The sequence below is a fragment of the Protopterus annectens genome, chromosome 6.part0, assembly GCF_019279795.1.
Source record: "Protopterus annectens isolate FY-2018-M chromosome 6.part0, PAN1.0, whole genome shotgun sequence".
NCBI classification, from domain to species: Eukaryota; Metazoa; Chordata; order Ceratodontiformes; family Protopteridae; genus Protopterus; species Protopterus annectens.
This window is the reverse complement of record NC_056737.1, coordinates 96,528,438-96,554,656: the sequence shown is the minus strand read 5'-3', so window position 1 is coordinate 96,554,656 and position 26,219 is coordinate 96,528,438. Positions and strand designations below refer to the sequence as shown.

General features: G+C 44.1%; 1 protein-coding gene across 2 annotated transcripts in view; it reads left to right on the top strand.

The window, feature by feature from the left end:
- Positions 1 to 26,219, top strand: part of GPATCH2L (G-patch domain containing 2 like) — a 2,618,649-nt gene that overhangs the window by 516,362 nt on the left and 2,076,068 nt on the right. For both annotated transcript variants that reach the window (XM_044073870.1, XM_044073869.1), the window contains exon 3: positions 8,961 to 9,022. In XM_044073870.1, the coding sequence (XP_043929805.1) occupies positions 8,961 to 9,022 (62 nt within the window). The remainder of the gene's footprint in view (positions 1 to 8,960; positions 9,023 to 26,219) is intronic.

Genomic DNA, 26,219 nt, shown 5'->3' with positions numbered 1-26,219 from the left:
TTTGGATGCTCCTTTACAGTCTGAAGTTTTGTTTGGTTCTCCTGTGGAGTCTGTCTTGAAGAAAATGGAAGACAAGGCTAAATCTATGCAGACTGTTAAAGATTTTTTGCAGGTGCAGCCTCCTAAGTTTAGCAGGAATTGGCCTACTAAGGGATGGGCTTATCCTTCTTCTGATTTACAGTCTAGGGGTAGATCTAGACGTGGTAGGGGCAGAGCTCAGAGTTCTTTCAGGCCTAGAACATGGAGTTCACCTGCACAATCTACAGGTGAGGGCAGGGGCCAGTCCTTTCGTAAACAGGCCCAATGACCTGCATCTTCAGCTGCCAGATTCTTCTTGTCTGGCAGCTCCTTTGGGAGGAAAGTTGGCACTCTTCAAGCAAAACTGGCTATTAGTCACCCAGGACAAATGGGTGTTGGACATTGTAGACCGAGGCTACAAGTTTTATTTCCATACATTGCCTCCTTTCAAAGGCATGCCAGACGTTCCTCCTCAGCAAAGGGTCGAGGCTCACAAGCAGATTTCTTTACTTCTTCAAATGGGGGCTATACAGCAGGTCCCTCTGTCAGAAGTGGGCCTAGGATTTTATTCTCGCCTGTTTCTAGTACCAAAGAAAGGAAACACTTGGAGGCCGATTTTGGATTTATCTATCCTCAACACATACCTGGACATTCCAAAATTCAAAATGTTGACGTTGCAACAACTTCTACCTCTGTTGGGCAAAGATCACTGGATGGTAACTCTGGATCTCAAAGAGGCTTATCTTCATGTTCCTATCAGGCCCAGTTGCAGGAGATACCTGCGTTTTGGCTGGGACTTTACATTATCAGTTCTCTGCATTGCCCTTTGGCTTATCTACTGCCAGGGTGTTCACAAAGGTTCTGGCTCCAGTGATAGCCTTCTTAAGGTTAAGAGGAATACAAATTTATCCTTATTTGGACGATTGCCTGATTCTTGCTCAAGAAAATGCACGACTTCTTCATCATCTACAGTATGTGATGGCAGTGTTAAGGTGCCTAGGGTATTCTGTGAACGAAACAAAGTCCAGTCTAGTACCCTCTCAGGAAATGTGCTTTCTGGGTGTGAGACTGAATACAGCTTCCCAGATGGCCTTTTGACCCCGGACAAGCAAAAGAACCTAACACTTTACTTCCATCAATTGTCTCTACGGTCCAGGCTGACTGCAAGGACAGTCCTTCAAGCCTTGGGGTTCATGGCATCTTGTATTCTGGTGCTTCCCAATGCCAAACTGCATATGAGGAAGCTACAATGGTATCTCAAAAATGTATGGACACAACACTGCCAAGATCTGGACACTGTCATTCAAATAATACCTTGCATTCAAAAGGAATTTTTGTGGTGGGCTCAGGAATGTCACCTAAACAAGGGACTCTCTGTGACCCGACCAGAGGCGAGTCAGATTCTAATGACAGATGCCTCGGACAAGGCATGGGGAGCACACCTCAATGGAAAATGGGTTCAAGACACGTGGCCTGCCAGACTTCAACATTTACATATCAACTTGAAGGAGATGTTAGCAGTCCAATTTGCATTGATGGCTTTCAAGGATTTACTTCACCCAGGGCAAGTGTTGATTCAAACAGACAACACAACTGTCATGTGGTACATCAACAAGCAAGGGGGAACCCATTCGTACCCTCTTTGCAGGCAAGAAATGATTTTGTGGGAGACTGCTCTCAGTTTACACCTCAATCTTCAGGCAAGGTTTCTACCAGGAGCACAGAACTCCTTAGCAGATGTTTTGAGCAGACAGATAGTGGATCCCCACGAGTGGAAATTGGATCCTCATGTATTTCGAAAGTTGACAGTGATATGGGGAACTCCAGACATAGATCTGTTCGCTTCTCCACTAAATTTCCAGTTGCCAAAGTTTTGCACAAAAATGTTTCATCCCACAGCTTGGAAAGTGGATGCTCTATCATTCAGTTGGAGCAATCTTCACGTCTATGCCTTTCCGCCTCTGCCTCTCCTCCCCAAGGTACTCTTGAAGGTCAGAGAAGACAAGCCCTCCATGATTTTAATAGCTCCAGATTGGCCTCGACAGCACTGGTACCCTCTGCTGAGAAGTTTAGTACGGGAACCTCCATGGCCTTTGCCTTCGATTCCGCACCTTTTGTCTCAGGAGGGCAATCATTTCCTCAATATCAGGATTCAGTCCCTGCATCTAACAGCCTGGCGTATTCTGTTCTAGAACCTGGAGGGTCGCAGCTTCCAGAACAAGTTTTGAATGTTATTTTGGAGGCCAGAAGGCCTAGTACAAGGAAAGTTTATGCTGATAAATGGAGGAGATTTTTAATTTGGAGCAAAACAAAGAGCTTTGATGTTTCCAGGCCTGATTTAAGTGTTTCTCTTCAATATCTTACAGAATTATTAGACAAGGGTTTGTCTTTCTCCTCTATAAAAGTTCATGCTGCAGCCATTTCTGCTCACTATGACTGTGACCCACCATTATTCTCTCATCCTTTGTTTAAGCAATTTCTTAGAGGGGCAAAGAACATAAGACCCCCACGTAGAGCTCCTACTCCTGCCTGGGATCTCAATTTTGTGTTGGAAAACTTACTTTACCTCCTTTTGAACCTGCAGCTACTGCTGAGTTAAAGTTTTTGTCTTGGAAGACTGCTTTTTTGTTGGCCATTACGTCTGCTAGAAGGGTTTCTGAATTACAGGCTCTTATGGCAGTTGAACCCTTCCTAATTTTTCATAAGGATAGGGTATCTCTGCGTACTAACCCTTCTTTTATGCCTAAAGTGGTTTCAAATGTGGCCTTGAACCAATCAATTCATTTGCCTACTTTTTATGCAGATCCCCAAAATAAAGGGGGGAAAATTTTGCACACTTTGGATATTCACAGGCAGTTGCGTTATTATTTGAGCAGGACTAAAGGGTTCAGACAGTCTCAGCAGTTGTTTGTTTCTTTTGCTTTGGGTTCTCAGGGGAAACCTGTTTCAAAACAAACTATTTCTAAGTGGATTGGCCTTTGTATTGCTTTTTGTTATTCTCATCATGGTAAGGAGATAATCAGACCTCACTCCACTAGGGCTACTGCCACTTCTATTGCTTTTTTAAGGGGAGTAGCTACTAAAGATATTTTGGAAGCAGCTACTTGGAGTTCAGTGCATACTTTTTCTAAACATTACCATCTTCCTCTTTATTCCAAATCTAGGGCTGGATTTGCCACTGCAATCTTACAGGGCATTTTGGCAGCTCCCAATGCTTTATGATTTTGCCAGCCTCCCTTTACCTCTGCTTTGGGATTCTACCCATAAGTTATGACTGCAGCAATGTGAGATGAAGAACATAGTACAGTTTTGTACCTACCATAAATGTAGATGTTCGAAGATCCACATTGCTGCAGTCCAATTTACCCTTCCTCCTTCCCCTCTGTAGTTAGGAAGGGTTGTATGGTTTGGGTGGTAGCTGCTATTTGTACATGCCTTTTAGGAAGTATTCTATTTTTGGCTGTGGCCTTTCTTTTTAGGGCCTTCTGACATCTGGGGCAAGAAAGGACTGAAGATATGACGTCGGTCATGCGCTTTAATACCCTGACGCTCTGATGTCAGATCTGAGCGCCCATGACCGATGTCAGCCTAATACTTTGGTATTCGGGCCGACCGAGGACAGCGGACTACCCTAAGTTATGACTGCAGCAATGTGGATCTTCGAACATCTACATTTATGGTAGGTACAAAACTGTACTTTATACAAACAACATCTCTCAGTAAAGCTGTGATGGATGTCATTTTGGAAGCCAGAAGGCCTAGTATTAGAAAATCTTATGCTGATAAATGGAAGAGATTCTGTGCTTGGACTCAAGCACAAGGAACTGATACAGCAGAACCAAATATTCCTCAGATATTACAATACTTGACTGCGATGCTTGACAAAGACCTATATTTCTCATCAATTAAAATACATGCCTCTGCCATTTCGGCTCATTACAATACAGAGCCACCAATCTTCCCTCATCCTTTACTAAAGCAGTATCTTAGAGGAGCCAAAAATTAAAGGCCTCCTAGAGGATCACCAATACCTGCATGGGACCTCAATTATGTGTTGGAAAAGCTCACCCTGCCTCCATTTGAACCAGCTGCTACTGCTTATATAAAGTTCTTATCATGGAAAACATCTCTGCTACTAGAAAATACTTCAGCAAGAAGAGTCTCAGAGCTTGTGGAGCCTTTTATCATATTTTACCCAGACAAGGGTGTCTCTGAGGACAAATCCTTCATTTATGCCTAATGTGGTTTCCAGTGTGGCTCTTAACCAAACTATTCATCTGCCAACCTTTTACCCAAATCCTCAGAACAAGGGGGAGAGACTTCTGCATTCCTTGGACGTACACAGACAGCTAAGATTCTACTTGAGCAGGACTAAAGCTCTAAGAAAAACTGAGCAATTACTATTGACATATGCTGCAGGATCAAAAGGAAAGGCTATTTCAAAGTGGATTAGCCACTGCATTTGTTTCTGCTACTTACACCATGGCAAACCTGTGCCCAAGGGCATTAGGTCTCATTCCACCAGAGCTGCAGCTACTTCAGCAGCCTTTCTCAGAGGAGTACCAACCAAAGACATTCTAGAGGCTGCTACTTGGAGTTCTGTTCACACCTTTACAAAGCATTATCATTTGCCTCTCTACTCTAAGTCCAGGGCAGGCTTTGCCACTGCAGTTCTGCAGGGCCTTATAGCCGCACCTAATGCTGTTTAGCTCCAGCCTCCCATCCATAGCTTTGGGATTCTACCCAAATGTAATGACTGCAACAGTGAAACACGAAGAACATTGTACAGTTGTGTACACTTACCATAAATGTAGATGTTCGTGTGTATTCACTGTTGCAGTCCAGGTTACCCGCCCGCCGTCCCCCTTTCATTCTGGAGTTTATCTTTCCTTCTCTATCTTCTGCGACCTATGTGGTGTATTTGCTTGTAGATGAAGGTAAAGTTTATATTGATGCATGTATATATAGTTTTTATATATATATTTTTGTACCTTTTTGGGGGGCACCTGACATCTGGGGCAAGAAAAACTAAAGAAAATGGTGGTGGCTGCTTGTTTTATACCACTGACGACTGACGTCATGGAAGAGGAGACTGCAACTGATGCAGGACCCAAGACTTTGGAATTCAGGCCGACTGAGGGCAACCTGCCAGCAGATTACCCAAATGTAATGACTGCAACAGTGAATACACTTGAACATCTACATTTATGGTAAGTGTACACAACTGTACTTTTGCTATTTAAATATTCCTGCCACTGGATCCACCCCCCCCCCAGCTTCCAGACTACCAGCGAAATTATTCCTTAAAGGGCTCCTTCACCTCAGACTACCCAAGAAACCCTCTCCCCCCATGGGACCTCAACTATGTTTTAGAGCAGCTCACACTTCCTCCATTTGAGCCAGCAGATAAAGCTTCCCTAAAACATTGCACATGGAAGACTGTCCTCCTCATGGCCTTGACCTCAGCCAGGAGAGTGTCAGAACTGCAAGCCCTGATAGCTATTCCACCCTTCTTAGTATTCCACACTGCAAGGGTTACTCTTAGAACTAACTCCTCCTTCATGCCCAAGGTGGTGAATGACTTCTCCCTAAATCAGGCCATCCACCTACCAGCCTTCTTTACTAACCCGCAGGGAGACAGTGAGAGAGTACTCCATTTTCTGGGTGTGCACAGACAACTCGGATATTATCTGCACAAAACCAAGTCCGTCAGATAAGCTGATTAACTGTTCATCTCCTTCCAACCAAGGGCCGTAGGGAAGGCAGTAACTAAACAAACTATTTCAACATGGATTTCCAAAACTATCACCTTCTGCTACAAACACCATGGGAAATCCCTGCAGGGTACTGCCAAAGCACACTCAACCAGGGTAATGGCCTCCTCAGGGGCCTTCTTCAGGGGTTTGGATACATCCACCATACTGGAAGCAGCCACTTGGTCTTCAGTGCACACCTTCACCAAACACTTCAAGTTAGTCCTCATTTTTAGGGCCAGAGCTGGGTTTTCCAGGTCCATCCTCCATGGATTCCTGGAGAACTCTGCTAGGCCACTTCCCGCTTCTTCACAGTGAGCTTTGGCTCCCACCCATATGTGTTGACTACTGCAACATGTCAATAGAAGGACATAGAAACGTTGTGTAAAATCGTACAATAACCATAGATGTCCTTCTCTTCTATGTTCCAGTATTCCTTCTCACCCACTTACCCCTCCTGCTATGCAACATTTCCTTTTCTGGATGGAACAGGGCTAGCACTACCCTTGCTAGGACTGGTTCCGACCAGGTCTTACAGTTCTGAGGGCTGGTGCCTGCAGACGTCAGTTGAATGGCCCATGTTGTACAAGCCACGTTAGACGTCCCACGCACCATTCGGTGACTGAAAACTTTTGTATATTGGCTGGACGTTCGGGTAGCTAGAGGAGTGAACCTATATGTGATGAATACTGCAACATGGAAGAGAAGGACAACTATGGTTATGGTAAGATTTTACACAACTTTTCTATCCTTCCATTAGAACTGTGTGGTTTAGGATTACCTGATTTGAAGGGGTATTTTAAAGCTATACGGTTAAGGCTCGTGCATAACACAAGCAGAAACCTATAATTCAAAGTGGAAGGGGATGATGATGAAGCATGAAGAAAATTCAAGAAACAAGGAGATACTAGGATTTTGGATGCAGATTCTGAAGAAGAATTAACAGCAGTACAGAGTACTATATTTGTAAAGTAGCAAAAAGTATTCTATGAATTAAGCCAGCATGGGAACGGAGAATGGAGATTCTGCCGATTGGGATGAGTGCAATCAGGGGTGCAGAGAATAGGCAAGAGGGGGCTGGAATTTGCTGGAGAAAACTGGCAAAGGGACCAAGGTGTTGGGAGCAAGTAACTACAGAGGGAAAGGTAATAGAATGGGAAGAGGCCAAGAAGACTTTTGGACCACAAGTTAGAGATTGTCTACGCTATCAAGGATTTATCAAGGATTGATTTCAGAGTATAGGTAAAGAGAAAGAGAGAGGGTAGTCGTAAATGAAAGACCTGATGTGGTAGTTTTTAGTTGAATCTTGGAACAGACGTTGTTGTTAAAAAAGTGATAATTAACAGGACATATAAAATATTGCATTATAACTATAGGAATAAATTAGAGGAGGCAAGAAAACATTGAGAAAAGAGATTGGATAATCAGTTCACAAGGGAACACTGGGAGGGCATGTGTATGGCTACCAAATATGCAACAAAGTCTAGAAGATTTATGATTTATGCTTGAAAGTGTTTGCATAGGTATTTTATATCCGGAGCAGGTTCCAAAGAATTATTCATCAGGTAGATGTCAAATGTTGGAGGTGTGATGGGAAAGAAAGATGTAACTGGGAACATATGTTTTGGGAGTGTAATGAGTTGGCAAGCTTTAAAAATTTCTTACTGAGTACACTGCTGGAAGTACTGGGTGAGCAAATGGGTGTAACTAAGGAAAATAATTTTTGAGTTGGGATACAGGATTTTAATTGCCTAGACATAGTAATGCCTTGTTAAGTTTAATTCTGGTGATTGCCAAAAAAGCAGTTACTAGAAAATGGAAATCAAAGCCTTAAGCCACTGTACCTGAGGTAGTAAAGATTGAACAGAGATAAAGGAACTGGAAGCAAGATCTTTAGAAAAGAGTAGAAGCAAACTACATGGGAAAATGGAAATTATGGGTACTGTACATGCAGTATAATGTTTTGAAGGAGGAATAATGTTTAAGGGAAGGCAGGTATTGATCAATTTATGTAATGCTGATTGATGATAATTGTATAAAAGCATGTATGTTTGAAATTGTGAACATGTTAACAGTGTTTGTTTTATTTTATGTAAATGTATATTTGCCTACATCTTCAGTGATAGTTCAGTAAAGGTGTTTAAAATAACATGAGGAAGTCATAAGACTTTCAAGGCTTTTCTGTCATTGGTAGCATATATTCTGTAATCTGTTTAATTGCTGCTAATATTAGTACCCAATTACTTTTGAAAATTAGGCTGTGGATGAATCTGCCTCCCGGTTCCGACAAACCTTGTTCAGTGTATTACACTTTTGCTTCTAAACAGATAAACCTTGTTGCAGCCCCTGACATGGTAGAATCTATCTGGTCCATTATAGTAGAGTAATGTTGCCTATACTTCTTGAATGTCTAGTTCTAGTAGTTATAAGTAATTTCCAGACTTTGACACTAATGGCAGTGTCACAAAGTTTACAATGTTTTTTTTTTCATTGTTAGTATTATTTTGGTGCTTTGTAGTAGTACCCATCAATACTCTTAATCATGATGCTATCCCTTTTGACTTTTTAGAAAATGTATCATGAATAACTTTCTCACCCTTGCCCTAGAATGTGGTATTAGCCCCTCCTGATATAGATATCTTTATATAGTTGCTGGGTGGAGAGAAGGTCTGGACTTTCTGGTACTCTAGGCTGTCTACATGGATTTTTGTTTTTATTGTTTGCCGTATTATTCTAATTACCCTTCATGCAGGATGTGTAGTGATGCTAACGAGACCTTTACATGGGCTCCACCAAGTATGTGGCTTTCCCTACAGGTGATCCTCACATGTTCCTCTGCACCATTCTGCCTAGGCTAGAATCTGTGGCCTCTTCTAGGGGCCATTTCCTAAGAAAAGGAGAGTGCATACTACACTCATTGTTGTCCCCACTAGTATTCCAGCTAATGGTCCATTAGTGGAACACAGGTGCTGTTAGTGGCAGAGGTAGGACCTTTCATTTTATGCCAGTTGTTTAGCAGGTAATCTCACAAAAGTACACCTCTGTACTGTAAGTTGTCTCTGCTTTTGCTTTAAGTGGCAGTAACTCAAAACCTAGATATTTGTGATATTCTGATATAACCCAGAAAGCTAGAGCAATGAAGTATTTGCATTGTTTTGTATTTAATCACTCCTGCCTTTTTTCTTTCAGTGAAACCAGCAGTATTTGCAGCAGTGACACAGGGTTGTTCACAAATGATGAAGGCAGACAAGGTAACTACTTTTTTCATCCTTTAAAATATGTATAATTCTCTGAAGTTCATAGGTTCATACTAGGCTAGCTGCCTTTGTGGGCTATTTTAAGCCCTAGCCAATTAACCCATGTGAGAATCAAACCCTGCACTTGTGTCTAAAGGCAAATATCTTAACCATTATGCCAACCTCATCGATAGGAGATGTTAAGAAGGACATATGTCTGCGTACATAAAACTATGGATGTGTAGTACAGTTAAAACTAGATGTCAGCAATGTGGTAAAACCTAAGAGTTGTTAAACAGATATAAGAAAAATCAAAAAGTATTTCAGCTTCAAGAACAGCTAAGATTATATAGCAGAATAGTAGTTATAAAAAAGTCAGATAAGAAGATGAGTAGAGATGGAAAGGATAAAGGGTATGTGTGGTAGGGAAAGGGGGATTTTACGGTAGGAAGGGTTCATCCTGAGTTAGAAGAAGAGCACAGCCAGTAGTTAAAAAGGGAGTCTTTTAAAGTATGTTTAAAAGCATGGAAGAGGTTGTTCTGATGGCTAAACGTGAGCTACAAGTTTTGGCTGTGAGATGAAAGTAGAGGCTTTGCCCCTCACTTATTAGGTTTATGAATAGAAAGGAGTTGTTTGTCTTCTGACTGGACAGATCTGTTCGGGTGGTAGCTATGGAGAAGGGATTTCAGGGCAGGACAGGATGATGGCCAATGTGCACTTTTATGTTTTGTAAGTAGATGTACAAAGGTTAGGTGATTAGAAAGTTCAAGTTTAAGTGGTAAGCAGCAGTGTTTGAGATGGGAGGCATTTATTGCTAATTTTACAATTTTGTTATAGCATATTTCAGTTTTTGTTTTAGGGAGGTCTATAAGTTGGTGAGAACTATGGCTCCATAAAGCAGGGAGGATAGGAGTAGAGTGTCTGCAAGAGTAGCTGTACTGTTTGTGTTTAGATCTGTAAAGTATTCCTAATTTTTATGTATTTTTTGTTGTTATTACAGTTGTGAGGATCGAGTTTGTCATCTATTGTCATACCTAGTAATTTTGTATGGGAGACAACATCAGTATGTTTATCATAATGATCACTGCTGTAGTAGCCTTAGCTGTATGGGTTATATAATGCATAGGATAGAACAGCTGACCAACTTCCATACTTTCACGCTCCCAAACAATCAGATTGAGCTGAGCTGACTAAAAAGACAAGTTTGGGCACCAAACCATTCACAACCTTCCTGCCACTGAGAAGTACACTCCTCTGAGGATTTTGAGGATTGACGGTTGGCTTGTGCTGTTTCTTTGCCTGACAGATAAGTTTTCTTTGAAACAGACTGTCATGAGACTGTATTGTACTCTTAAACAAGATTGCTCTTTTTTCCTTTCAGTTTAAACATTGTTTAAAGTAATTGAAAACCATTTTTAATTTTGGGGGCTAACAAAGTATTTTAAAGTGCTTTTTGCAGTATTTTTTGTGAAAAAAGTAACTTTTAATTTTACTGGCTTTTGCTGTTTATTTTCCCCAGGAAAGAGGAAATGTTTTCAGCTTGCCCATGGAACAAACTAGTGGTCTCGCCGTTGGTCCTTCTAGCCACAAAAAGAAAAAGAAAAGGTTAAGCAAACAGCCTTTCCCCACCACTGAAGGCTATCAATTTACCTTAGCCACAGGCGGGTGACTCTGATGAGGTCATTGTTTGTTTCTTGGACCACTCATCTTTTACCCCAGATCCCTGTGGTGTATCACCTACAGCCCACTACAGACTGTGGGTTAGCCATGTCCTGTGTTCTGTTGCGGTTCCTTCAGTGGGCAAGGGAGAGCCACTCATGTTGGCCCTGGGAGAGGTAACAGGGAAGACGTTCCTGTTCTGTCAGAATGTTGTGCTCATCCCTAGGAAAGTTGCTGTTACCAGTAATAACACTATTGGTCCCATTTTTCCTGCCAAAAAGAAACTGAAAACTAAATATGTAGCTACTCAACCTGAGATTAGACAGGAATAGTTTACTGGGTCTGGCACAGGGTTTTATTCAGGCTGTCCTTCTTTTTATGGCTGTTTCTGGTAAAAGAAAGAGGATACCTCTTTTCCTGAAGAGATTCAAGATTCTGAATCTGGACTGGAAGATGAATGGACAGATAGAGTTTTCTCCTCAGATTTCTGATTCAGACTCAAGAGAACTTTATGATTTTCCCTGTTCGTGTTTCTCTTTCTCTGAGACTATTTACAGAACATGCCAGTGTTTTCAGTTTGTGAACACTGAAGGTTCTCAGTTCTTCAGGAAATACTGTAAACTGTTACAGAAGGAATTTCCCGAACCTTAACCCATTCCTCCAGTTCTGCCAGCTTTGGATGAAGTGTGTGGCACTGCATGCAATCTGCTTGATAATCAGCCAGCTTCCCCTAAAAAGGTAGGTAATGTAGAAAGTTCCTCAGTCTTTTACATTTTTATGTGTTCTTCCCAAACCTGATCCAGCAGCTATAGTTTTAGTCAGCCCTATTGCTGCTAAACATTTAGAGATTCATCATATTGATCATTGCTGTAGCCTTAGCTGTCCAGGTTATATCCTGCTAAGGACGTAACGGCCGGCCAGCTTCCAAAACGTCAGGGTACCTTCCACACACCATAAAAGTCAGTCGGCTCAGACTGAGCTGACTAAAAAGGCAGATATGGGAGTGAACCCTTTAACAGCTTTCATGCCAAAAGAGAGAGGGAGGCTAAACCATGAAAGGACAATAAGAGGAACAAAAAATATGTATAAATGTCCAAACCCTGGCATAAAAAACACAAAAGAAAAGAAGAGGGATGGAGAGAGGAAGTGGCTGCTGCAGCAACAGTATAGCTTGGCCTTTGTTCCTAGATGTCAGTGCTGTTTTTAGTATTAATTTTAGTCTTCTAAAATGTTCCTTACTAAGTTTTATTCACATTTGTTCATGTTTTATTCTTGATCCTTCATCAGTAACCAGATATTTATACACTCCCTCTTGCTCAAGTTCTTTTATATCACATTCCTTTCCCAGGCTGATGTTTTCTTCATGCCACAGCTTTTGTGCTCTAAAGGTTGCTTTTGCACATTTGTCAAGACCAAACGGCATTCTTATATCATCTGAAAAAGTTTGGCCACTTGCAGTTGTGTTTCAAATCCTTATCTGCTGAACTATGCAGTTTTTAAGTCATCCACAAAAAGAAGATGAAAAGTCTTTACACTTTTTGTTTTCTGGGTGCCAAATTGTAGCCATGACCTAATCTGTTAAGTTTAAGACAGCTTAATGGGTTAAGGGCAAGACAAAAGAGCAACGGTGACAAATGGTAACCCTGGGATATCCCCCTTTGTCATGGCTTAACTGCAGAATGTTTTGCCACTGTTTCATGGTTGCCATAACGTAATCGATCAGTGTAGGGTTTATCTTATACATTTTTAAGCACTATTTTATCTTTGCATGTGGAATATTGTCAAATGCTTTTTTTGTAGTCTGTCCATGTCATACTTAAATTCTTCCCCTTTTTACAGTTCACCATTATGAACTTTATTTAACAACGAATGAGCCTTTCTTTCATATCACTTTCTTTTGTTACCCTTTTGTTCTATTGCCATGATGGAGTTTTCTTCTATATGACTATTGATTCTATCGGCATCAATTCCATTATATATTTTATACCTCATCGGAAATCAAGTTATCGGTCTGTAGTTTTTAGGATAGTTTGCAACTTCGCTTTTAAGTACGAGTATTGTTTTTCCTGTTGTTAGCCAAGTTGGTGTCTGTGTTCGGGGTGCGCAAATAAATAGTTTCTACTCTTGGCTAAATCTTCATGTAAAGATGTTAATACTTTTAGCCAGAAGTTAGGTGCTGCATCTGGGCCTGGGGTTTTCCAATTACGAGCTTTTCTTAACTTTGTTTCAGTCTGTCTGGCTGTTACTTCTTCTCATTTCATATTCTCTACATTTGAACTTTGTATTCTTTCTTTTACTTCTGTCCATTTACCATCTTTGTTATGTTCCACAGGATCCTAATAGATATTTCTTCAAAATATATCTAATTCTTTTTTTTTTTTTTTTGGTGGTGTTTCAATTCCTTTTGCCTTGTTTCCCAATTCTCTATAAAACATTTCTGGGTCATCAATAAATTGCTTATTTTGTACTGTTCCTTTATATTTATCTGCATGTCTTTTAAGTTTTTCTGACTGGGCTGATATGTTTAGTTTATTTGCTGTAGTGCACGATAGATCCTGATCTTTTATTTTTAATTTCTCCCAAGTCTTTTGGGTTTCTAATACCGTGATTGGAATGGACTCCATTCCTAAGTCAAAGTATGATTAAAGTTCACAAAATTAGTATTGTTTCAGTCTTTAATGTTAGCCAAAAGTTCTCCTCGCAGCACCCACAGGATGCTCAGTAATGACTTCTTCTGTAGTTCATATGGAGTTACTTGTATTGGTAACATATCTAAGTACGATTACAAATTGTTTTTAATAAGACCGATTGCTTCTAGTACTATTGGAACTGTTTGGTTATCATTCTTCCACATTTCCCTCGTTTCTGCCAGCAAAGCCTGGTATTTTATGACTTTGTGTCTCTCTATATGTAAGACACTGTAGTCACTGGGTGTAGCAGTTTCAATGATCAGTGCTACTTTTGTCTTTTTTTCATTGACTACATCTGGTTTTCTTGCATCTGCTTTTCTTGAACTGTTGGCAATGGGTGATCCCATGTGATATAAACTTCATCAGTCAGATGTTTCTCCAGCTCATTCCATTAACCTGAGGGACTCGGTTCCAATGCTTGGAACTGACTGGCCGCCTTCTCACAGCTTGAGATTCCAAACTTGAGCTCCTCCTACCTACCCACAATGCCCCACTCCCCCCACACTACCTCTGATCTCGTTTGCTACGCTTGGTGTTTAGCATAGAGTTCCATTTGAGCTTCGCCTTACAGCATTTTTTGGTGAGTTTTCTCTAATTTTTACCTGTATTCTACCCTTCTATCTGCTACTTTTTCTGTCTAGCTCTCTGGTTTCTGTCTGTTAGGCTATCTTAGTTTTAAAAAAAAGTATTCTTCCTGCTTTTCTTTCCCACTCTTTATTTATTTATTTGACATTTGTTGACTGGGATAGTCTGAGCAACTGCCCTTTTTCAGTGGAGGCCTGGGGAGAAAAGCTTCACATAACAAAATTTAACATTGAATTAAGATTCAAAAAAATACATTAATTCAAACTACAACATATAAGTAATTAAAAACGATTTAACAAATATAAAGATATCTAAGTTAAGGAGTAAATCTGTGGTTGGTGTTACCGATAGAGGAAAGAAAAAAAATAATTTATGAATTAATACAAACAATTGTAGATATAGTTGAGCTAGGACCACGTAAATTGCTGAGATCTGGTGGTTTGAAAATTAGGATAGTTGTTAGGCTGCTGAGCAGTTTAGTATCAGTTTGAATTATGAACCAGAGGTGTCATAATTCTATTATGAGAGCCAGGTAATAAACAAGGGCACAGATGGCAGGTGACAAGTACAGAATAACTTGGGTTATGGAGAGAAGTAGAAATAGATGAAATGAAAAGAGAATAGCTTAAAGGAGAAAATAGGTGTTAGTGGGAGAAATGAGGGAGATAAGGTAGTAAAATAACTGGGGAGGGGGGATTGGGAGGGGTAGGTTGGAAAGGTTTTTTTTCAGAGCTATCTTGAACTCATTGCTGGAGTGATGTTTCTAAGGGTCATGAGAAGCATATTCCATAAAAGAGCAAGGAGATAACTGTACAGCGACTTGCATAATGTATGTTTAGGTTTATGTATCTTTAGAAGATATTGGTCAGAGCTTCAAAGAAGTCGAGGGGGAGTGTAAGAGGAGACAAGTGATGAGATATTAGGACAGGATGATGGCTTGGTAAGGAGGGAGTGGATTATGAGTAGTTGAGAAAGCAAGAGGTGGTGCAGAAGCTCTAGCCAGTTAAATGTCCTGAGGGCAAGGCAGTGTTGAGTTTTAGCAGGAAGATTAGCAGCAAATCTAGCAATTTTATTATAGGTAGTTTCAAGTTTAGTGAGTAGTGATGACTGTAGGTTAGTAAGGATTTGACAGCTGTAGAAGAGGTTAGGAAGAAGATAAGCTTGGTCAAGTGAGATTCTGGAGTCAGATATGTTAGGAAACATCTGTTACTGTAGAGAAGTCCGAGTTTATGGTGGGTTTTCTTTATAATATGAAGTACATGAAGGTCAAATTTAAGTTGATCATCAATGATCACCCCAAGGAGCTTAGTGTGGGTATCAGGTTTAATGACTGTATTATTGACGGAAGAGATGGAAAATGAGGACTTCGGGTGAGAGAGGGATTTGGGGAGGAAGAGTAGAAGTTTAGTCTTTTTAAGGTTGAGTATGAGTTGGTTGTTAATAAGCCATGTTTCTGTGAGGGTGAAAGAGTTTTGTGTAGTGGATAGTAGGTCAGAGAGGTTATCAGCAGAAGAGATGATAGTAGAGTCATCTGCATATTGTATGAGAGATGACTGAGGACAGGGAATATAAAGTTGGTCAGTAAAGATGTTAAAAGAGAAGGAGACCAATAATTGATCCTTGTAGTACTCCCATTTTAACTGGGAGAAAGGGAAAGAGAGCAGAGAGCCATCTGACGGATTGTCTGTTGGTGAGGTAACTGTTGAACCAAGAGATAGTAGCTGAAGATCGGTTAAGTTGATAAAGTTTTGATAGCAGGATAGGGTGAAAGAAAGTGTCAAATGCTTTGGAGAGGTCGAGAAAAAGACAGGATACAAGTTTGTTGTCTCTGGCATAACAGATGGAGTTAGTGAAGGAGATGAGAGCAGTTGTGGTGCTGTGTTGTGGGCGAAACACATGTTGAGTAGGGGTGAACAGGTTTTCTTGGGTAAGATATGCCATACTTTGTTTATGAATGCAGTGTTCTAGAATTTTAGAGAGGGGATGGAGTATGGCAATAGGTCAATAATTGGAGAGTTCAACAGAGTTTCTACCTTCGTGGATGGGTATTGTATAGAATTTTTTCCAGACAGCAGGAGCTATGGATTCTCAAATAGAGTGTTTTATGAGAATTAAGACAGGATATGCTGTGGAGTTAGCAGTCACCTTGATGGCAGGTTGTCTGCAGATGGGGAACATGGTTTAAGGTTTAGGAGAAGCTTTTTGATGTAGCTAGTGGGAATAGGATTTAGTGAAAATAGAGTTTGTTGTAGTGAGGGAGTAGTGAGAGGTGAGGGTTTAGGTTGGCGTGAGGACTGCAAGAGTTTGCTAATGGTGTTGATAAAGTAAGAGTTTCAAATGGATGCAGTTTCTTGGGGGGTATTGTTAGGGCAGGGGTTGGGAGTAGAGGGATTACCAGGATGGAGAATATGGTTAATGGTTTGCCAGAATTGTTTAGGATTTCTGAGTTCAGTGGATGGAAGTGTGTGGTAAATGTTCTTTTTGTCAGTGTAGATATGTTTTTTAGCCAGGTTATGGAGTTCTGTATATTTTTGATAGTCAGAGTGGGAATTAGTTCTGTGCCAGTTTCCAGGCAGAGTCTGTCTTATCGATTTAGATTTTGAGTAGTTTGGGTGAGCCAAAGAGACCAATGAGATTTAACTCTTACGGTTCTTAGAGAAGCAAGAGAGTTTAGCATGCTGAGAAAGATGGAGTTACATTTTTGGACGGCACCGTCTAGAGGTAAGTTTGAGAGGACTGACCAGTCTGTAGAGGAGAGAGTGTTGCTAAAGGTTGTGAGGTTGAATTTAGATAGTATATGACATTTTATGACTTTATGTGGTCTGGAGAGGAGGGGTGTGTGTTGTAGCACACTTTATAGGAGACTGATTACTTATGGAGTCAGGAAGGAATTCAGTGTGGTGGTAGAGGGAGGGGTGAGATACGAGAATCCGGTCAAGTATGGAACTGGTGCTGCTGGATTGTCTGTGAAAGGTGGGAGAGGACATTAGTTGAGTGTATTCATATAGATTGATGCTGCAGGTGGGGGAGTTAGAATTGAGGGTTTGCCAATTGATGTTGACATCTCCTAGTGTTATGGTTTCAGTATGTATGTTATTGGATAGGCAGCAGAGGATCTGTTCTAATACGGGTATATTTTCTCCAGGAGGTATAGAGATTGCAGCTATGGTTAGGGTTTTATGGGCGTTGAGTATGCAGTTGGCAATAATGGATTTGGTTGGGTGAAAAGAGGCGGAAGGGTTGGTAAGGGGAAATACTGTGAGATTGTCTAAGTACATGATAGCTACACCACCTCCTTTTTTAGGTGTACAGTCTAGGCGTAGGATATTGTAGCCAGGAGGGAGAAATACATTGTCGGCAGTATGTGGTTTGAGACTTGTTTCACAAAGGGCAACTATATGGGGGGAGTATTGGGCTATCCAGGTGTGGTATTCTGCAACCTTGTTAACAGTGCTGTGAATGTTGATAGAGTATAAGGAGAGATATTTAGAAGTTAGAATAGGTGGATGTGGGAGTGGTTGTGGATCGGTTGTGAGAGTAGGTGGGATAAGGTCAGGGCCAGAGTTAGGGTGAATGTCCCCTGAGAGTAAAAGAGTATTAGGTATAGATGGAAGAGTAGGTTTTTTAGAGTAGTGTGAGAAAAACCTTAATTTGGAGGTGTTATAAGGATGGATCTTGGGGAGCAATTTAATTCTGAGAAGAGTGAAGTCAGAGGTGTTGAAAAGTTAGGGGGGATATTGGAGTAGAATAGTGACTATCATTCAGTAGTGTGAGATGGGAGGAGGTTGTGGTGTTAGGTTGCAGAGTGAGGTGGAAGTGGTAAGAGGTAAGGTTAGAGAAGTGGAATAAATAAGGATAAGACTAGAGTAAGGAACATGGTATTGGTGAAGAAGTACTTAAGGGAGTGGAGAAAAAAGTATTAGGACAGAGTCCAGGAAGAAGGTACATATGGGAATGGGTGGATAAGAAAGAATGGGGAGGACGTGTTGCATATTGGCAAACAATAGTGATGGGAGGGGGGAAGAGGGGGAGGGGGTAAAGGTGATTGGTTAAACTGTGGAGGTAGAAGGAAGGTAGGATGAGAGGGGTGGACAGGGGGATGCCTATAGAAGTAACAGATGTGGGGGTGGGAATGGGGGTCAGGCAGGAGAGAGCAGAGCCCTTTCTTTCCCTGTGGCTGATTAAAAGCCTCTAGGGTTCAAAAATGCACTCCCTGTGGGTAGAAGATCCCTTTATCTAATGCTCACGGGGAGTGTATCTACTGTTTGGGGCTTCTGAGTTGAAAGGCCCTTGTGATATCTGCAGGGCTTTTCACCCCCAGGCTCTGGCTGGTAAGAGAAGCAATCTCATTTTAAAGGGATTGCTTCTTGCTTGCACTACCTTGGGGGTTTCTTCTTCATCAGGGGTTGAACCCTGGCTAAGAAGCCCAAGGAGGGCCAGAAGTCCAGGAGACCATCACCCATGCGGTCCTCCTCGGAACCTCCCCAGTATGAAGGCTAAGTCTTCGGAACTGACCCGGTCAGCTCTTAAGTTCACTTACCTCCTCCTCTCCCCCATTCTTCTTCCGAGGCTATGGTGCCAAGTGTCCCCCCCCTCCCATCATCGGCTGCAGCTGTGTTGGAGCCAGGATCTTCCATGTCGAGTTTGCCTGGACGATCTCCAAACCATTCCCCACAGAGATCTCCCCATCTCCCATCCTCGGCTTCATTTTGGTCTTCCCGAAGCCTGTCTTCTAGGGATATGGATAAACTCATGAGGCAGTTCCTCAAGACACAGATCCATATGGGACTTGTGTCTGCCCCTTCCACTTCCAGATCCATGAGGCTGTCCCCGTTCCAGCTTTTTGCTTCTTCTCCAATTTGTCCTTCGGTTTTGGAGTTGTCAGTTCTGTTGAGTCCCAGTGCCAGGGTGTGGGAGCTGATAGCAATTTCTTCTACGCCTCTGGCATTCTCCTCGACTTGCTCTTCTCCAGGTGCTTCAGTTCCAAGCTTGTCTCGGGGCCATGGCATTGAGGTTGGTTCCGGGGGGGGGGGGGGTTAACTTTGACTCTGACGTTCTCCAAGCTGTCTCCCCCTTGGAGCCTTAGCCTTTGACAGCTCCACTCAGACTCCCCCCTTGGAGTGGGAGAACCGTCCCCTCTGAGAGGAGTCTGCTCCAGCGGCTTTGGCCCCAGTGAGACAGCCCCAGGTTGCTCAGAGTCCTTCCGCATTCAGGGTGGTGGAGAGGGTCCTATCTGCTCCCAACCCTACATTCCCTGGTTAATGCGTCCATGAGGCTCACCTCTCATGCTGTGGAGGGTACTTCAAAGGCGGCCAGTTCAGGCATTGCCATTAGGCGTCATACCTGGATGAGGCTGTGCGATTTTGCAGAGTCTTTTAAACAGTCCTTCATAAATGCCCCTTTTGATAGCTCCACCTTCTTTGGGCCTACCGTTTGTGACATCTTGACCCAGAGTGAGAAAGGTGGTAAGACCCTGTCTGCTGTTGGGATCCATTTTTCTACTCCACAATGGACCTTTTCTAGGAACCAGTGTGGCAGTGGGAAAATGTGGTTTTGGAAGTCGCAAGGCCCTTTCCAGGACACTCAGGGAGACTCCCCTCCCCCCCAAGGCACAGGAGGATGTATAGTCAGAATTGTAGATGCCGCTAACGCAGCTGAGGGGGTCTACAAAATCAAGGATTGTGGGAACCTGCCACAGACATTCCTTTCCAGCATTCCTGAAGGGTTGCCCAGCTGTTGTCCTTTGGAAGCAGTGGAGGGACGATTTTCCTTACACCCAGAAGCCTGGGAGGCCATCACAAATGAGAAATGGGTTCTAAGGATTGTATCCAGAGGATACTCCATTCCATTTTCTGACATTCCCGAACAAAAATCTCACCTCTGTAATGTTCCACCCAGTCAGAGGGAGGATCCTGCCCAGGAAATAAGAAAGTTACTACAAAATAGAGCCGTCCTAGAAGTCCCCTGGTCAGATTGTATCGTTCGTTTACTCCAGATTCTTTTTAGTACCCAAACAGACAGGGGAACTGCGGCCAATATTGGATCTCACATACCTTAGCAAGTCAGTGAAACACACCAAGTTTGGGATGGTCACAATTCAATCCATCTTACCCCTCCTGAAGATGGGTGATTGGATGTGCTCTGAAGACCTCAAGGATGTGTAATACCATATCAGAATGGACAGATGCTCCAGGTCCTTTCTACATTTCAGGCTAGGAACCAGTCACTGCCAGTTTTGGGTGCTTCCATTTGGTCTCACCACAGCCCCCAGGATGTTCACCAAATGTCTAGCGGTAGATGTAATGTGATCCTATCTCACCTACATTCTGTACAGATGGGTTCGGAGCCGATCCTCGGCTCCGACTCGGCACGCTATACTATAGAACGAAGTCTCTTATTGGCTGAGCCTCCTCATATCCCAGGATGCCCCACTACTGCTTCCCCAGATCTCATTTGCCGCTTCTACAGCATAGACGTGGTCTCGGACTTGGCTGAGCTAAGTGCCTCTTAGTGATTATATTTTCTGTCAGAATTTTCACTAAACTTAACCAAAAGCTGTTTTAACAGCTACTTATTGTTGTGTGACTGATTTTTCCAAAAGTTTGTGGTGAAATTGTGTTTTATTCGATGGTAAAGGTTCCCGTTTAAGTTAGAGGGGCCTTTGCCTAGTCCACACGCCTTAGTTAGAGCTGTTTAACAGCTATTTTTTGTGTGATTGTGCAGTTTTAGTATTTTTTTGTGGTAAATTGTATTTTTTTTTCTTGCTGGTAAAGTGATCCCGTTTGACTTAGAGGGACCTTGCCCTAGTCTAAGTGTTATTTGTCTGAAGTTTTTCTCTTTAGGTTTAATTAAAGTAGGTAGCCATGTCTAAAGAACATAGGCCATCAGGATTCAAGAAATGTTCAAAATGCAGTTACAAAATGTCCATTACGGACGACCATTTGTTATGTGTATACTGTTTGGGGCCGAAGCACTTACAGGAATTTTGTAGCGTTTGCCACGCTTTTTCCTCTCGCATGCTCCAAGAGAGGAAAAATAAGTTGATTTTGAAAGGGCTTATTACCCCTTCTTTTGAAGAAGCCCTATCTACTTCTTCTTCCCCGTCGAGGAAGAAAAAATCTTCGGCTCTGACCAGCCCGTCGGATCCAGCAGCAAAATAGTCAAGGCAGGCTTCTCCGTCGGCTCCATGGACTTCGGAGCCGAGGGCGGAACGGTCTGCCTCGATGACTCCAGCCTCGACTCCTCTGGCTTCGGAGCCGAGAGCTCGGGCATCGAGAGGCGAGTCACCTCCATCGGCTCCACTGCCTTCGGAGCCGATGAAGGTTGCCCGCTCAGACTCTTCCCCTTCGGTGCTGAAGTCCACATCGGCTCTGAGAGAAATTGCAGTAGTGGTGGAACCTCCCTCGGCGCCGATACTTCCCGAATCCATTCGGAGCCGGCGGAGAAGTCAACTCGGACCCGGTCGGTCTCTTCTCGGTCGTCGAGGATGTCCAATTCGGATGTAGACAGGGTGCTTCAAAGGCTTTTTCAGTCTCCGGTCTTTCAAAAGTTGGTCTCGGCTCCAGCCCAGTTGGCTCCGGAGCCGATTTCCCACCCTGCCATCTTGGTTCCTCCTCCAACAGCTTCGGCGCCATTGGAGTCGGTGTTGGTGGAGCCGGTGGAAGTTGTAGGGTCGGCTCCGACCCTAACTCCAACCCCGCCCTTCGGGTCAGTGTTCGGTATGCGGACCTCCTCTGTCGGCCCCGGGGGGGACGCTTCGGGACCGATTCTTTCGGTTCCGAGCCTTCCACTCGGTGCGTCGGCGGCGGGAGTTCCATCTGCTGTTGTGGCCTTGGGGGTTGGACCTTCCCAGGACTCTGGGGGTCCCACCTTCACACCCATGAGGAGTGCCTTGGCCAAATCCTCTCTGGCCACTTCTACCTTCTCACCACCACCTTCCCTTGGCACGGAGACTAGTTCCTTTGCAGTCCCCCTGTCTCATGACAGCAGAGCCCTGGGGCCTGAGGTTACCCCCATCGGGGGTTCCCTTCATCCTGGAAGTCCCTCCGAAGCATCTTCGGAGGAACCCCAGAGGAAGAAACCGTGCAAGAGGAAGCACGTCGACTCCCCTGATGAGTCACTCACCTCGGATACCGACCTCGATGATGCGGAGGGGTCCCCCAAGTCGTCCTCGGATGATGTATCCTTTGCAGACATCTTGGAAATTCTTAAGCAACGAGGCGACTGGCAGTCCAAACCCCCTTCTGCTGAGGAGTCGGTGTTCCTCAAGGCCTTCGGGGCTCAGCCCTCCACCTCCTGGGTGTCTCCGCCCTTCGATGAGCTCCTGGATTTGATCTCTCAAAGGGCGTGGGAACATCCGGATTCTGTTGAACCGGTGCCAGCTCGCCCCAATAAATTCCTTTCGGCACCCCCGGATAAGGACTTCCTTACCAAAGGTGTGGCTGTAGATGCCTTGGTGGTGGCATCTGCTACCCAACAAGATGTGGCAGAGGCTTCAACGTCTGTCCATCCTCCTAATAAGGAGTCTAGGAGCATGGATCGCACGGAAGCGCACCCTTGCTTCAGCAACCTTTACATTAAGGTCTCTGAATTACCTGACGCATTTTACGAGACTGTAGAGGGATCTGGTCAAGGAGCTTTCGGATACCCTCTCTGGTAACTTACCTGAGCAGTTGGCCCAGACGGTTAACTCCCAGTTGGCTACCCTGTCCTCCCTATCCAACTCGTCCATGAGGCTCATTTTGTATGCAGCCGAGGGAGCGAGCAGAGCGGCGGGCACAGGTGTTGCTCAACGGAGACAAGCCTGGCTACGCCTGTGTCACTTTGCGGAGGCCTTTAAGTCTTCCTTTGCCGACGCCCCCTTCGATGGGTCCTCCCTTTTTGGACCCAAGGTAAAGGACACTTTGACTCGCTGCGAGCAGGAGGGTAAGACTTTAACTGCCGTAGGGGCCCGGTTTTCCACTCCCTTCAGACCTTATCCCAAGGCTCGAAGAGGAGGGAAAATGTGGTTCCGTAAGTCTCAAAAGTCTTACTCATCGCAGCAGAGTGATTCCACTTCTAGAGGCAGAGGAAGGGGAAATTTTTCAGGGAGACGCCGTCCCAGAGGTGGCGGAGGCCCCCGCAACACTGGAGACCGCGAGTCCTTTCGTGGCTCCTCCTCCTTCCAGCATCCCTGAAGGAGTGCCCGACTGTGCAGCTCCGGAGCCAGTCGGGGGTCGTTTTTCGAGGCACCTAAAGGCCTGGGAAAATATCACCCAGGACCAATGGGTACTCCGAATCATCGCCGGAGGTTACACCATTCCCTTCTCTCAACCCCCCCCACCATCCCAAAGAATCCCGGACCCGCCACCCAGTCAACGGGATATGGCAGCCATTGAAATTTCAAAGCTGCTTCAAAAAGGAGTCATCCAACCTGTCCCCGCAGATCAGACTGGATCAGGGACTTACTCGAGATTCTTTTTGGTACCAAAAAAGACCGGGGACTTGAGGCCCATTTTGGATCTCAGCAAGTTAAACCGATTAGTGAAAAAGTCCAAATTCTGGATGGTCACCTTGCAAACCATTCTCCTGCTTCTGGAGAAGGGTGTTTGGATGTGCTCCATAGATCTCAAAGACGCCTATTATCACATTCTGGTAGATCAGGCTTCGAGGAGACACTTGCGCTTCAGCCTAGGGGACAGTCATTTCCAGTTCCGTGCACTGCCATTTGGTCTCACCACAGCCCCCAGGGTGTTCACCAAATGTTTGGCAGTGGTGACTGCTCACCTGAGAAGTCTAGGATTCCAGGTGTTTCCATACCTAGACGACTGGCTCCTAACTGCCAGCTCAAGGCATCTACTCTTAAGAACTCTAGCAGCCACTATCTCCCTAGGCAGCTCCTTAGGAATCACCTTCAATTGGACAAAATCCGTATTGCTGCCATCACAGCGTATTCTGTTTATTGGTGCAGAAATAGACTCAAGGCAGATGCGAGTCTATCTTCCTGCGGAAAGGATAGCAACATTGCAGTCTCAGGTGCGGGCATTACTCCTCAGATGTCGAGCTCCAGCGAGAATGGTCCTGCAGCTGTTGGGTTCCATGTCAGCCACCATTCTTCTCGTTCCCTTGGCAAGGTTACATATGAGGATACTCCAGTGGCTGCTCTTAGCCCAGTGGTCTTATCAAGACCTCCCCCTCAGTCACCACATATTGGTAACAGAGACGTGCAAACAGGATTTTCGTTGGTGGCTTCTTTCCTCCAACCTGGATCAGGGTCGACCATTCATTCCCCCATCCCCCTCGTTCACGTTAACTACGGACGCCTCCCAGACAGGGTGGGGGGGACATTATCTGGACAGGTCGGTCCAAGGCACGTGGCACTCCGACGAGAATCTTCTCCACATCAATATCCTGGAAATGAGGGCGGTGCTTCTAACGTTGCAAGCACTACACCACCTCCCCAGGGACGATTGCCATTCAGTCCGACAACATGTCGGTAGTCTGGTACTTGAACAAGCAAGGAGGGACCAGGTCTTACCCCCTTTGCAGAGAGGCCATGAAGGTATGGGATTGGGTGATTGCTACCAAACGCTTTCTAGTGGCAACACACATTCCGGGGACATCCAATGTGATAGCCGACAGACTGAGCAGGACTATTCTCTCCCCACACGAATGGTCCTTGAATCACAAAGTGGTAACACAGATTTTCACGAGTTGGGGAATCCCATGTTGTGATCTTTTCGCAACTCCCCTCAATGCAAAATGCCAGCAGTTCTTCTCTCTCATTCCAGTTCCGGGGGAGACCCCCAAGGATGCTCTAGTCCAAGCTTGGCCCTCCCGGGCTGATATACGCCTTTCCACCGGTTCCCCTTATCCCCAAGGTGGTTCAGAAGGCGATTCGCTTGGGAAGCAAAATGATTCTAATCGCCCCATACTGGCCTCGTCAAGTGTGGTTCCCCTTTCTTCGCAAGTATGCATTGGACGGTCCCTGGTTCCTGGACCAAGTTCCGGACCTCTTGATGCATCAGTCAGGACAGCTCCATCAGTCCCTCCATTCATTGAAGCTAGCAGCTTGGCTACTCCTCTTCCGACCATAGTTAGGAGCCATTCTTTCGACCCTGAGGTTATGCATATTTTGTCCTCGGCCCACAAGTCTTCTACAAAAAAGATGTATAGCAGTAAATGGAAGAGGTTTGCTATTTGGGCTCAACTCCGAGGATTAGACCCTATGACAGCTTCTGTGTCAGAGGTTCTGAAGTTTTTAACCTCCCTGTTCAACCAGGGTTGTTCGGTGTCCACCATCAAAGTTCAATTGGCGGCTATTTCCAATTTTCATGAGAACGTAGAACCACCTTTAATGAGCAATAAGTTGTGCAAAGCCTTTATTAAAGGAGCTTGGCTTCTTAGGCCACCTATATCGCATCCTGCACCACCGTGGGACCTTAACGTAGTGTTAGGCGCATTAACCGCACCCCCCCTTTGAGCCGGCAGCAACCTGTGACTTGAAATTTCTTTCTTGGAAGACTGCCCTTCTAGTTGCTATCACATCAGCCAGGCGAGTTTTCAGAACTTCAAGCCTTATGCATCAATCCACCATACCTGATATTTCACAAGGATAGAGTTTCTCTAAGACCAAACCCATCCTTTATACCAAAGGTTTGTTCTAAATTTTGCTTGCAACAATCTCTGGAATTACCGGTTTTCTTCCCTAAGTATACAGACAGAGCTGAGTATACATTTCACACCTTAGATGTGCACAGACAGTTACGTTTCTATTTGGATAGGACACACCAAGCACGAAAATCAGATCAACTGTTTGTATCTTTTTCGGACAATAAATTGGGCAAAGCCGTCACGAAAGTCACTATTGCCAAGTGGATCAGAGACTGTATCAGTCATATTTATCGCATTTCAAATAAAGAGCTTACAATTCCTGTGAAAGCTCATTCTACCAGGGCTATGGCCACTTCGGCAGCTTTTCATTCCAAGCTCTCTATTAATGACATCTGTGCAGCTGCTACGTGGTCTTCTCTACATACCTTTATTTCTCACTACAAATTGGATGTGCCATCCAGGGGCCGAGCTTCCTTCGGTTCCACGGTTCTCCGGACCGTTTTCCAGTGAGCCACCCAGGAATTAGGTGCTAGGGACGCTGTCCCATCTGTACAGAATGTAGGCGAGATAGGATCACATTACATCTTTTAGTTATGTACTTACCATAACTTTAGATGTATGGGATCCATCTCGCCTACATTCCTAATAACCCACCCTCCTTCCCCCTGCCTTGGAGGCCAGAAGAG